Below are 15,062 nucleotides of genomic sequence, written 5' to 3'. Positions count from 1 at the left end.
AAAATACGTGTTTTTAGTCCACAATGTAAAAATCACACATGCACCATATATTATATGAAACCTCTTTATGTTATGTGAGTGCGACCCGGCCGCCTCTACGAGCAAGTCTCTGGTAAGTGCCGCCGCACTAATTATTTCCCATGGGCTAGGGTTGCCACCATTTTGATTTTTCCAGGACTATTTGTATTTTGATCAATACAAATTCATATGCACCTAGGAGTTAATGCATGTACAAAGTCACACATTGTTGTGCACATAAATAAATAATTGAATAGAAGCAGGTGTTACTTTGGTATAAGTAGTTCATTATGAACAGTGAATAGTTGATTTATTTTGACTAGATATTCAATTGCGAACTCTGTTTCCTGAGGTTGGTTCCTCTGGTTTCGGAGTGAAACGTTAGGATCTGGGTTACTTTACTTGTATTAGTATGAAATAGTAAAACAAATAAAATATTGAAATAAACAAATGAATTCTTTAGCGACTACTACAGTATTAAGTATTTGTATACGGTCTGACGATATCCTAAATTACAGTTAGTGTGATAAAATAAAAAAAATCTCAATTAAATTCAAAATAATTTAAACAAATACTAAAAAATAATAAATTCGTAAATAGAAATTTTTATTTATACAGAAATATCTCAATGAACGGTCTAATGCTGAAGCACATTATGTTTTTAAATTTATGTACCTACCTGTGAATTGCACAGGTATAGGAAATACCTACCTAATCTCCTCATTTCCCCTTCTAAGTTGTTCTTGGAGTGGGTATCGACAATAGCCTAGATTAACATAGGGTGATCAAATGCAACGGAAGCCAGGGATGAAATGGGGATTATGATCCTACACCTAATCCTCATTTCAACCCTACCGTCGTTGGCAGCCCTACATCGCTACACGCACCCCACGTTTGAAACACTCGGGGACAGTACATCTACCCCCATTTCAAAAGGGTACGCCGTAACGCATAAAACACTAACTTTCATAGTAAAAGCCCTATTCAGAGGCTGCTTTCAAGTAGAAATTTACCCCCACACACCCTGTATCCTATATACCTGTTATGTTTACACTTAGCTGAAGGGTAGCATATGTGTGCATATTTTAAAAGACATGCTCTACTTCTATATACTCAGTAGCGAAGGTTTCCAACTAGGGTAGGCACTATCATCATTAACGATATATTGGGCTCACTGTTGAGCACGAGTCTCCTTTTAGAATGAGAGGGATTAGGCTAATAATCTACCACACTGGCCCAATGCGGATTGGCAGACTTCACACATGTAGAGAATAAGAAAATTCTCATGTTTATTTATTTATTTATTTATTGTACTTACAAAAGTGTTACAGTTAATAATGTTTATTTTAATAGGTTGGTAATAAAGACCCAATTAGTGAATAGGCCAGCTGGTCATTATCACTAACGTCATAGTAATCAAAGTGATTTTTTTCGTTAGAACCAATCCTCTTAAGAGTTTCATAGCGAGTCTAGGACCAAAATCACTTCTTCTAAAAAGAGACAAGCCTTTATTCGTAGGAGAGAGTCTTGGCTCTGCAATGGACCATTCACATACGCTGGTCTTGATAATAGTATTGGATAGAAGCAGGCGTTACTTCGCGGAAGTTCATCATGAATATATAATAATTTTTTTTTAGCTATTATCCGCGAAAAGCCGACGAACCGAACGACGAAAAAGTACCTTTTGCAATTGCACGTTGTAGAGTCAACATCTCCTGAGGATGCTCCGGTTTCGGGGTGAAACGTACGTAGAGAGTATTTTGTCGTACCTGGGTAACGTTGTCGCATGGGTTCGTCGGCTTTTCGTCGGATAATAGCAAAATAAATAAATTATTATATATTGTTGATAATAGTGTTAAGTTTCATTAAAACAAATCCAAATGGCACCATTACTCCACATTTCTTCATAACGGAGAAGCCGATGATATTTCTGTTCCCGCCAAAAATAAGCCGCCCATTATTTTCCGCGTCCACCTGACAGATCTGGACCGCGATCTTTGCCAACGCGACGCGCGAACAGTTTTTTTTTATTTCTTAATTTCGTACAACTCCGTATACAAATTGGTGTACGAATTGATCGCAAATTGTGGACGATGATGAGGCTATATTGATACTTATTTTTATCCGACTACGACGAAGGAAGGGTAATGATTTTGGCACCCTATGTATGTAGGTATGTTTACCTTTAGAATATGACGATGTAGATGTTGTACGGCTAGTGTGACTGATTGGAAAACGAAAAAAGTTTAAAAAGTATAACCGGATTACGTAAAAAAGTGGTCTAAAAAGGACGAAACAAGAAAATAGCTAACCTAACCCATAGATAACCAAAGAATAAGTATTGCCATTCATAGAGAGGTAGCGCTAGTGTATTGGGTACCTTGTCCAGGAATTCATCAAATTGTTCATCCATGAACACGTATGTTAATATTAATTCTTGACACGATATCCACCAGTAAGCACCGGATGACATTTTTAGTATGTAGATGACATTTTGTCAATTGATTTATTGTTTATTTTAATATATTGATAATAATTACCAAAATAAGAAATAGGCCATCTGATAGTGATAGTTACAAAAATCAAACATTGGTCACCTTATGCCCGCCATTCCACATTGAAGCAGCGTAGTGGGTCAAAGCTATCCTCTCTCTTATAACAAACTGGCACTGCAGTGCCGAATAAAAAATATATAAAAAAATAGTAATAAGAATAGTTTATTTCGTTAACATCAATCAGTAACGAACAATTAAAGGCTAGAGTCTTCTTTTAAGAGTTGTACACTCCTGTGACAGAAGGCTCCCGTATGTATAGACCGTCGAATTGAGAAACCTCCTCCTTTTTTTGAAAACGGTTAAAAGTAATATGATATTGACTTATACACGCATACACGGCAAAATAAAAGCTTTTAAAAAATGTTGTGACATCTCCGTATTAAATATTTACCGATTTTATTATAAAATACCTACAGATCGTACTAATCCAGCAGACCGGCGCACAGTAGCCAGTTGTTTTAATTTTACATCTCGAGAGAATTATCCAATTTGATGTGGCCATCACACGTTTGTGAGATCACTTTCTGAATCATTAATTTTGTTCGCATCTCTTTGTCGGCGTCTTGCGGCTTCAGAAATGATAATATTAATAAAGAACTCTTCTCTTTTTTCGCAGGTAAATATAACGATCTACATTCTATGGAATTTTTGTGAGTGGGTTTGTAAAATCTTTATTTTTTTTACTTTTAAATTGCTCATTTTTCATGTTTATAAGTTCATTTAGAAGTGAGAAGTTTGGGATTTTTAGTCACAGCAGTTTCTTTATATAATTTAAACGTTTCTTAAGCTTTATGATCGTTTAAAAATGATTTATTCCTTCTTATTAAGATCACTTACACTATGTAGTGCGTTATCAACTGAGTTATCGGAACATCAATTATTTCGTATAAATCTGTCTGTTCTATTTACCATCAGTTCGACTATCTTCATGGTCAATTATTTCTATAACATTTTTTAAATTAAGTTACATATAGTAGCTTAATTTAAAATATAGTCTAATCCAAGCTGAATATACGAGTATCTATGGTCCAATTTAATAAATAATTCACATTCAAAATTCGATTTAATTTTAATTTCAAATTGTGTAACCAACTCTGAAACGATCACAGTTGTGAGTGTGTAATTAAAATCATCTCTGAATACAGTTGGGCCCACAAAACGGGCGCCAGAGCAAAAAAATAGTAAACCTTCATGTGGTGTAGGGTTACCAACAGTCACGTAGGGAAAATAAACATGACGTTTTAATTATAGGGAAAGTACTATTGCCATGATTATGTTTGCAAGCAGGGTTTCAGTTTGAAACGTATGTGCCAGTAAAATAAAGGCATATGAGGCTTGTGATAATAGCCAGAGGTTCCTACAGTTATCCGGAAAAATCCATGGTTCCCACGGAATTTGAGAAACACTGAATTTCACGGCTGTTCGTTGGTCGAAATATATATTTATAGATGTGTAACAGACGCCCAACTACGCGTGGATTTCTGTTTTTCACAAATCTCTTAAGAATCGTGGATTTTTCTGGAAGGCATATGATGATATAAAAATGATATAAAAGTAACGTGTTTTGCTCCAATGTCTCAATTATCAAAGAAGATAGACATACTTACTGTCGCATTTGTAATTTTAGTTTGGATTCACTTTAAGATTTCACTACACAACATTTTTATTTAATTACTAGCAGACGCCGCGCGGTTTTACCCGCGTTTCCGTTTATGTAGGAATACGGGGATACAATAAATCACTTGGAGATAGTGTAGCTATTCAATGCAAACAAACAATAAAAATTTTCCTCTGTATAATATAATATTAGTATCGATAAGAACTTCAAGTTTTCACAATAAAATATTTTTGACTTTGACGTTACAATGCTCGGGCATTTGTCCTGCTCTAAGCCAAAGCATGGTCACCCGAGCCAGCACTATCATATCAGTCTCGGCACCGCGGCGCGTGTCGAACAATGAACTCGAACTTTTCACTGAATAAAATATTTTTGACTTTGACTTTGCAATATTCGGACTAGTCCTGCACTAAGCCCAATCATGGTCACTCTAGCTAGCGCCATCATAACAGTGTCGGCGCCGCGGCGCGTCGGTTGCGTCACGCGGAGAAATCAATGGCTGGAGCGGCTGCGATACCAGCAGTTGTAAAGTTGACCTTGCTAGCCTGCACGCCAATTGCGAGCGATCAATATTTTATACATTTATGTACTAAATGCCTCGTTCATTAGAAAGAAGAAAGAAAAGTATTTGTATATTATGCCAAACATAATTTCTCTCAGACCAATTACCTTCTATAGGACATGCTTCGTTAGAGGTTACCTCAAAACTTTATGATCATGATCTAACGCAGGGTTTCTCAAAGTAGGGTACGCGAACCCCTAAGGGTTCGCCATTCGACGACAGGGTGTTCACGACAAGATTTAAGTAATGGTGGCTTGATAACTGATACCGAGTCAGAATTAAGGTTAAAATTGTCCAAAACTACTCCTAACATTGAATCCATTTGCGACAAGAAACAAGCACACCCATCACATTAATATTGCAAAGACATTTCTTTTGGTACTTTATGTGTTAACTTTTATTCAAATAAAAACCTTATTTTCTTCAACAGTCAAATTTATTTTTTTCTTTGGAGAGAGGGGGGCGGGGTCATTGGTTAGTAAGGGGTCTGCTGTCACTTGGAAATTTTAACAGGGGTTCGTGGAGCCGAAACTTCGAGAAACCCTGATCTAACGTGTTCGTACAAACTCGTCTACAGAATCGATGTTTCTTTAAAATTACACTGTAAGGACACAGAATATATTTATTGGTGTTGAATATATTCGATGTGTGAGTTTACCTCGTCCCCCTCAAAAAACGACAGACAATTTTGTTGGTGAATTCGAGCGCGATACAAGTCCAATAGAAGGTAATTGGTCTGAACAAATTCTCCTATTAGATCAAAAGAATCAATTAAGTTTTAACAAGCTCTGTCATTAGGTATAATTATAAGAGACTTTGGAAAACAGAAAAATCCATTCACTATAACTGGGTTCCGTGTACACTAATGTTTTAAAGAGGAAAGATTTATATTTTTGTATGTAATGAAAAAACTCGAAAACTGCTCGACCGATTTGATGAATTATTTTTCCAATAGAAAATTACATTGTCAGCGAATGATATAAGGAGACTTAGGCTTGTAGTGGGCCGACAAAATAGGCAGAAAATACAAGTAACAATTGACAACTATTTAGGCTTGTAACAGTAAGTTAACATATAAACACAGAATAAAGAATAAATCCAGAATGAGTGTTTACAAGCAGCATGGTGAAGCCAGTGAAACCCATAAAAAACAAACGTTACGCGTCTCCTTGACACCCGCATATACAAACTATTTTCATAATTTATATTTCAAAATTTAAAATTAACAACAATTACGTTAATTAATATCAATAAACAAATAAAAAAATACTCCATCTTATTTCTTTTGTTTTTATGAACAATTTTTAAAATATTTAAAAACATAAGACGCCATTTTTCTTGAATAATATTGAAAGTTACTGATGCGACGCTTCGTCTCGTACTGACTCGAGAATGTATTCGTTTTTGAATTTTGTATTTGGAGCGACTACGACACCGTCGTGTTCCGTGCGCTCTATATGTTTAATCTGGGCTTATAAGGGTCAATATTATATTATATAGATATTTTGACCTTGAGAGGTGAGCACCGCCCACCCACACAATCCGCCCACACAAAAACCTTCGAAGTATTTGAGTACTTGTCCGGAAAATTTCGATTAATTGGACCCCTAGCCGACGGCTTGGCGTATCGTCTGGCGGACACTTGCGTCATCTCGGAGTCAATAGCGGATGGTCGAATACCAGTTGTAAAGTTGACCTTGCGATGCGACTACACATTACAATCGTCTTTGAATTATAATACCACTAGCTGACGTCGCGCAGTTTCACTCGCGTGGTTATCGTTTCCGTTGGAATACGGGGATAATATATAGTGTATGGCCTTCCTCGATAAATGGACTATCTAACACTGAAAGAATTTTTCAAATTGGACCAGTAGTTCCTGAGATTAGCGCGTTCAATCAAACAAACAAACAAACTCTTCAGCTTTATAATATTAGTATAGATTGCCGCGTACCTACTGCGAAGTCTCACTGTTGCCAGATGTATTTGAGACATGGAATGAAGCTTTAAGTTTTAAAGAGTTCGTTATCAACCCATATTTGGCTCACCGCTGAGCTCGAGTTTCCTCTCAGAATGACAGGGGTTATACCAATAGTCCATCACGCTGGCCCAATGCGGATTGGCAGACTTCACACACGCAGAGAATTAAGAAAATTCTCTGGTTTCCTCACGATGTTTTTCTTCACCGTTTGAGACACGTGATATTTAATTCCTTAAAATGCACACAACTGAAAAGTTGGAAGTGCATGCTCCAGACCGGATTTGAAACCACACTCTCCGGAATCGGTCATATCCACTGGGATATCACGAAAGAGAGTTTTAAAGAGTATTTGCCATATACATATTTAGTATTCATTAAAATTTAACGATAATTAAATGCTTTTTTTTACGCTTGCCGCCTACGCAACTTCTTATACCAATATTTTCTCAGAAACAGGAGATGCAATTGAAACCGCGGGGCACAACTATTTATAAATAAAAATAAATAACAGATTTACAGGTACTACCATTTTTGAAATCGCTTATAAAAGTGTCGTAAAAACAACAAAAACAATCAACGAGCGAAGTAAACACGGTCAACGTTACCCAACCGAATGTGATCCGTATCTAGCGCAGTCTACGGCGGAGGTCGTAAAAAGATACGATATTGGAAACGGATGCCACGCGACCTCGGCGCGGGCGTAAACACACAAAAAACTGTTCACCAAAAACAATAAACGCGTCTAGCTGGTATGTCGGCTGTGCTGCGGCATAACGTAGCAAGTGGCACTGTTGAAAACGTGCTTCTAGTACAGTTTCACTATTCTGTAACGATATTTCTGTTATACCTCAACAGTATGAGATAAATAGGACCGAAAGAGATAAGACAAACAATAAACGCGTCTAGTAGGTCTAATGCATCTGTGTTACGGTGAAACATGGCATGTGGCACTGTCCAAAACTTCGTAATACCAGTATAGAGATAGAAATTCCACCGCCACGACACTACCTATATAGTTGTTATAAAAGTAGACATGAGGCGTAAACACACATAATCTGTTCACCAAAAACAATAAACACGTCTAAGTGGTCTGGTGACTGTGCTTCGGCATAACGTAGTAAGTGACACTGTTAAAAACCGCGTGATAATAGTACATTACCTCTATCTTACTAACGATGTTTTTATACTTCACCAGTGTGAGATAAACAATACAGAGAGAAATAAGACGCAATAATGAAATAACCAAAAATTGTTTTTTCTTTCGAATTTTGACTGCTTATTAAGCTGCTTATACCATCAACTAAATCTAAAAAAACAATTATAACAAAAACAGTACATCAAAGTCTTAGTTTTACTGATAAAAAAACTGAAGGTATTTTTTGAAAATTTATTGAACAGCCATGTTACAGTTTTTAGATTCCGTAGCAAGCATGGTGCGGCGACCTCGGCACGCTCTCTCAATTCCCATTCGTTGACCGCCTACAATCCACGGCCGCTATAACCCGGCCTGGATTGTTTACTACTAAACACCATAAACGGAGGGACCAATAAAGTGCCGCAACGTGGCCGCTTGTCTTGCGATTCCACTATCTATTCTATATTCAACTATTTAGGCTGGTTTTAGAGTCACGCTGACAAGACGCTGACAGACGAAACGTATGAACTCCTAGGGAGCGTTTCAGAATAACGCGTATCTATCAGCGCGTGAATAGGCTACTTGCCTCTTTTGTAAACAGTGTTTAAACTGAATTATGGAAGTATTTTATACTATATTTTATTTTGTCCCGTCAATAATAACCAGTAAAAACTTTAATAATAATTGAAAAATATCTACGTAAATTTTTTGCCGCGGAAACACAACACATTAGCAAGTGACGTCATTCACAGAGATAACAGCGTGATTGGCGTTTGCAGTGATGTGATTATATCACGTCACCGCAAGCGCAAATCACAAACCGATGCCTTGTAGCGAATGACGTTACAGTTTATGATTGGCGTTTGCGGTGACGTGATAAAAATACAATTTTGTTTTATAAAAATATTCCAATTACGAGAATATTTTCACAAATAAAAATGTGATTAGAGTTTCTAGGCATCTAAACAGCCTCTATACAAAAAATCTTCTTAGTTTTGTACAGCAGGCGAGTAGTCAATTGTTCGGTGAGCTACGCACTGTGCTGTCAGCGCCGACGCAGCGTCCGGTCAGCGTGACTCTAAAACCAGCCTTAGTCTATATTATTTAAAAAACCTTTTCACTCTTGCTAAAAAATGGACTGACTCTGCTATACCCAAATATATCTATCTACCTCATTTTATATTCTCATATTACGCCGAGAAAAACGTATAAAAAATACGTTTAACGTAACTTTTAACTTTCATAAAATGAACTTAAACTTCTAAAGCTATCGCAAGCTCAAAAGTTGACAATATAGTTTACCAAAGCTCCCAAAGATTCCAAATATAATTCTAGGGCGGAAAATGTAATTTTTTGTCTGCTACAAATTACAGTTCTTACAAAAAAAAACTTTATTTTGAAAATGGAAAACGACCATCGGTAGAATACATGCATTGCATAGAATTTTCCGAAATTTGCTATTATCTTATAAGATAAGCTTTTTATGTTATGGAGATATCAAGTTTGTAGAAAATGATATAAAGGGATATACTAAAGCTTTAGCTAATAGCAACACTGGATTACCGCCCGCCGAGCTTCTTTCAAAATGGCGGTACGAGATAGGGTTGCTAGATGCTTTAATATTAAAATCTGATTAAAATGAGAATAGACTAAATGGATCATCCATTTAGTCTATTTTCATTTTAATTAGATTTTTATTTAAGAAAACGACCAAGTTAAAATGAAAATAATATTGTATAAACTGGTCGAATTTATTAAAATTAATATTATTTAATGTAATTTAACTATGATAAAATCTCTCATTAGTTTTAAACTAACAATTTGCTTAAAAGTTAAAAAAGAAAATCTCATTATTTAATGTAAAGCATGAAATGTAATGTTTACTACAGCTGGCTTTTGGGTGAAAATTGTTTTTATATCAAATTAAATATGTTAATTTAATATAGAATTTTTTAGTCATTTGCAAGGGTTGACTAAAAAAATTCTGTCGAGAATATATTTTTTTTATATTGTTTATATTTATATTCTCAGATAGCCTTATACCACCGTTATCATATTTCATTGCAAGTTAAATTTCATGGTAATTGGTAATGTCATCTATTTCGGGTATGGACTTTGAAAAGTAAACCCCATAAAGTACGTAGTAACTAACAACGATTAACAATCATACAGTTCTGACAACCCTAGCGCGCGCACGTAGAGCGTATTTCATGCGTATACTATAATTTAGTGTAATTTATATTCGATACGCCGGCGGCTCCTAGATCGCGTCGCTATTGATGTGGCGGCGCGATCCGGCTGTGTCCGGGTCCGGCGTGGAATATTGATCGCGGGATGCGCTCGCACTGCATTATGCATCGCTTATAATCATAACTTGCCTTTATACAGTACAGAAATTAATGTAGTTCCTTGTGCAGAGTCATTGTTCAATTAAGTTCAAGTTTGAGTTTTCAATTTTTATTATCACCATTATCTTATAATATACCCTTTCAAAAGTGTTTGTAAAGTAAGCCTAATTGAAATAAATGAATTTAACTTTGATTTTGAATTTGTAAGTTTGAGCTATACTACAGCTAGTTTAATTTATGGTGGCATACGTCTGGACTTGTATCTCCTATTTGAATGTACATAATAATATATAAATAGTATTTTATTTTAATAATTTGAAATATTTTAAGGACTCTTTGGAACGAAAGTAGGGAAATACGAATTTCAGTTTTTGAATCAAAGGTAATTATTTCCAAATGATAGAATCTATACTAATAATATAAAGCTGAAGCGTTTGTTTGTTTGTTTGCTTAAACGCGTTAATCTCAGGAACTACTGGTCCGATTAGAAAAATTATTTCAGTGTTAGATAGCCCACTTATCGAGGAAGGCTATAGGCTATATTATCCCCTTATTCCTACGGGAACGGGAACCACGCGGGTGAAACCGCGCGGCGTCAGCTAGTATATTATAACATTTTACAAGCCTTGACATGGACTTTACATTTTGTACCCAATAAGGCTATTGAAAAATACAACATTTATTTTAAGCTAGTCCAAATCAAAACACGACCGTACAAAGCCAAGTTTTCGCTGGAAAATTCAACACAAATTTAACATAAATTTGAATCTACATCATGAACTTCCGAAAAATGACGCTTGATTCAATTTACGAGTAACAATCCCTAACACGCATGCACGGGTATACTACCGATATTCCGAACTGTATAATTGATAAACTGTATATTTAAGTATCAATTTCGAATCATTGTTATTCCAACTTTAATCTCCTTTAAGTTTCCGTTCCGAAGGACCGACGCAATACGCTGTTGAATTGATTATACCATGACCAGTAGTGGATTACATAGATGCATAAATGCAAAGCATACCCTGACGACTCATTACGTACCTGTATTGGAGGAGAAATTTTCTATTTTGTACAATTTGTATCTATAGTGCATACCCTAGTTAAATACCTTGTGCACGCCACTGACCATGATTATGCTATTCTTGGATAACAATAACATTCCGTACTAGGGATGTTATAGGTATCCCTGACTATAATGACGGGGACCGACGTGCGTGTGTGTATCAGCTCCAAATTAAGAGATAGAAAAGCTCTGTATGTAATAGCCTAACTCCGGCCTCGAACCTAGGACCTGGTGATCCGAAGGGAGACAGGCTAACCACTGCATCAACGAGTTATTACTTACGCAATGGATAATGTCAGATTTGGAAAATTAAAAGAAACTTAACCCTTCGTATTATACGACTCGAACTCGAAACGGGATATTTCCGACATAAATAGTTGCCTATAAGTGAATGCAGGGTATAATCTACTTCCATCCTGAATTTCAGCCAAATCGGTTCAGTAACTGCAACATACACAACCTTTTTGTTTTATGTACAGACATACACAAAGGTTCGCCTTTATAGTATTAGTCTGATAGTGTAAGACAGCCACTATGACTTTTTCGGATTGAGAATCATTTACGGATCGGTTGGGTGGGGAAAGAGGTTGTCAGTTTTGCATAAATACCAATCGCATTTCTGTAGTAAAGTAAAACGGAACGTTTATCTGAAATTCATGCACATTCTTAACGCATTCACACTTTTACGATCTTATACGCACCGCTTAAGCAGTAAGTATATAGTGGTGTATAAAGCAACACGCCTCGAAGAAGACTTGTTTCAAGCTTTTTAATGACCAAGATTCATGGAGACGTTTTTCTGCACAGAAGACAGAATAACATGAACGAATGCAGTTTAATATTTATTCAAAAGAGCGACTGCTGAAATTCTTGTCGGCTTTTCCGACAGATTACTTTGCGAACCGGCGTCACTACTCACTGACAAACTTGACTTGTTAAATTTGTGTTTATACATATAATCCTGTAAAAGCCTACAGGAAAAATTTAAATAAATTAATTTGATTCGATTCATTTCAATTTATTTATAAGCTGATTGTATAGTAAGTTTAATGAGGCGAGATAAAATACGTAAACAATCTAAGATACATGCAATGTCAGAGAGTATCTGTCTTCAATTGTCGTAAGCAATCATGTTGTCAATTTGTTTACATTCTTTATCTCGTCTCGTTAAACGTCTTATAATTATGTAATTTGATAGTTATTATTATTTAAATCTACAATCTTTCATATAATATAATGACATGCTGAATTAAATTAACTAAATAAAATCCTAGTATAGACTTCGATCTATTTATTATCTGCCCAAGTGGTCTGGTATATTGACAAAGAGGACGTAACGTAAAGCAGCTCTCTCGAGGGGGGGGCCTCAAACGAGTCGGTCTAGTAATAAACATGGTAACAGAGGTAGAAAAACAGCATTTCACGTTGAGTCCGATCGAAGCGTAGATAATGGCGTACTAATGGCGCTATATAAAGTTATATGGCCACTAACGTCTTGCGATGCACTAAATACATACATAGTTGTAGCCACTTGTTTATTCAATCGTATATGTTAACATGGGGACTTCGGATCAAGAAGTCCAAGGTTTGAGCTACGAAATAGAGTTCTGTTTTTCGTGTTTCTTTTTTTGGCGTTTAGTTGCGGTTCGGAAACTCTGCCATTATATCTGTGGTTGCCACCTTCACTAGATCAGTTCATTGAGTATGAGATCTTCTATCAGACATTTCTCCTTACATCTGGCTCTGCGCCGCCCCAATCGAACCCTCATTTCTGGAGATGTGGTCAAAAATTAAGTGGCAAGAGTACAGAAGAGAAAATTAGTCCAGAATTCCAAAACATAGGCTTGTTAATATTTTTTTTTATATTTTTTTATAAAAAAATTTCAATATGACTATTCTCCGATAATTCTCCGATTCCCCTAAAACTAGTCGGAAAAGTCTGTTAGGAGAGTACCTACGACAATAGTCCAGCGGGCGGGATACAATCTACGACCACTCGGCTACCTCTACCGTTGAGCTATTGAGGCTCTACTAGATTTGCATACAACCAATCTGCATATGAATATTTATTCTAGCAAAATATCAACTAAAGTACAATAATTTGCATTTTATCGCTAAGCCTATCGCGGTCCAATAACACAAATTGCGGTTGCGAGATAAGTTAATTAAATTAATTTATAATAATTAATTGTAATTGATAAATCACTGCATTGCATGCCCTTTCAATATACGGTAATTTGTTAAGAGTCCCTTCACACTAGCGTTATTTACTGTAGCGGTAAAATAAACGCTCTTAACCATCGTCTCTCCTGATGGTATGAGAGTCGCGTTTACTTAGAACATTCTACTTCTTGAAATGAAATGAAATGATGAGCAAAGTTCATTTATTCCAATTAGGCTTAGTTTACAAGCACTTTTGAAAGTTAAGTTATTTTAGTTGTAAACTCATGATTTAATGGTGATAATTAAATCAGTGAGCGCGAGTCAAAGGACTAGACTAGAGGACGGGGCGATTATTTGCGCATGTAAAACATTGTGTGACTGCGGCATTAGATTAACTTTTCTCTCTTTTTAAGCTTGGCAAATTCGTTCGTAATACTCCCGATGGTTCGCGCGGGCCGGGGGAAGGGGGCAGTGGCGTGCCTAAGGTTGTTAATCAGGGTATGCACTTCTAAGACAATTTAACCAAACTGAGAAAATGTGCATTGGATAAGCATTAACAAAGCATTTTTTAGGATATGCTGCGCTTTCCTTCTGCCCCGCACGCACGACTCTACACCCGAGCAGTCCTTTCCCCCCGTCGCCCACATATCATGGGAGTGTCATCAACGAATTTGCCAAGCTTTTTAAGCCAACAGCCTTTTGCAAAACCTTCATGTTTACTTACTTGTGTAAGGGCGTAACTAATGTTGACTTTGTAAGTGGTACGATAATTGTGAATAAAATTATCGATGACGTCATAAATCGCTAAACGAAACAATTGTGATTGCGATTTATTCCTGCGATTCCATAATCCTGGAACATTATGGAATCGCTCCGGATTTAACAGCTTGTGGTAAAGACATAATGCCTATTTCCTTAGTATACGGTCACGGAATCGAATAGTTATCATTTTGAGGGCGCGATATAGAAGTGATCAATTAGGGGCACCGGCTACCAGCAGTAAACAACTGATAGCGGTGTTATTGGAACAGATCGCTCGAACGTTGAACTTACTCGTATGCTCGTCTTCCTGGTACTTGCATATTGCTATTTTAACTTCATCATTTAAAAAAAAAATCTTTACAAGTTAGTCCTTGACTACAATCTCACCTGATGGTAAGTGATGATGCAGTCTAAGATGGAAGCGGGCTAACTTGTTAGGAGGAGGATGAAGATCCACGCCCCTTTCGGTAAGCTTAATCGCTTGGCGGTACGTCTTTGCCGATAGGGTGGTAACTAGTCACGGCCGAAACTTTCCACCAGCCAGACATGGACCAATTAAGGAAACCGTAATCGGCCCAGCCGGGGATTGAACCCCGGACCTCCGTCTTGTAAATCCACCTCACATACCACTGATCCTCGTAAAAAAGGGCCTGGCCCTTTATAGGGGGCCGTTTATATGGAGTGATGATGGCGAAATAAAATATATATCGTCTATAGCCCAAAAGTTTCTATTTAAGCTCAAGTGGTCCATCATCCGTATGTAGGTACATTCTGTGAATCAAAACAAACGTCCTGAATATAAAGAAGAACCATAGAGCCGCTTGCCGGTACAAACTTTACGATGCAACTCT

At 36.7% G+C, this 15,062-nt stretch overlaps 1 protein-coding gene across 2 annotated transcripts in view; it reads left to right on the top strand.

Moving 5' to 3' along the window:
• LOC112056264 (ski oncogene) overlaps positions 1 to 15,062 on the top strand; it is a 92,570-nt gene that overhangs the window by 30,228 nt on the left and 47,280 nt on the right. The window contains exon 2 of one of the 2 annotated variants that reach the window (XM_052887521.1): positions 3,190 to 5,630. The exons of the other annotated variant lie outside the window; for it this stretch is intronic. Within the exon in view, the coding sequence (XP_052743481.1) occupies positions 3,190 to 3,297 (108 nt within the window). The 3' untranslated portion in view covers positions 3,298 to 5,630. Of the gene's footprint in view, positions 1 to 3,189; positions 5,631 to 15,062 lie in introns of those variants that run through there. 2 annotated transcript variants of the gene reach the window in all.

This window comes from Bicyclus anynana, chromosome 19, assembly GCF_947172395.1.
Source record: "Bicyclus anynana chromosome 19, ilBicAnyn1.1, whole genome shotgun sequence".
NCBI lineage: Eukaryota > Metazoa > Arthropoda > Insecta > Lepidoptera > Nymphalidae > Bicyclus > Bicyclus anynana.
The sequence above is the reverse complement of the archived record's forward strand: the minus strand, read 5'-3'. Positions and strand labels throughout refer to the sequence as shown.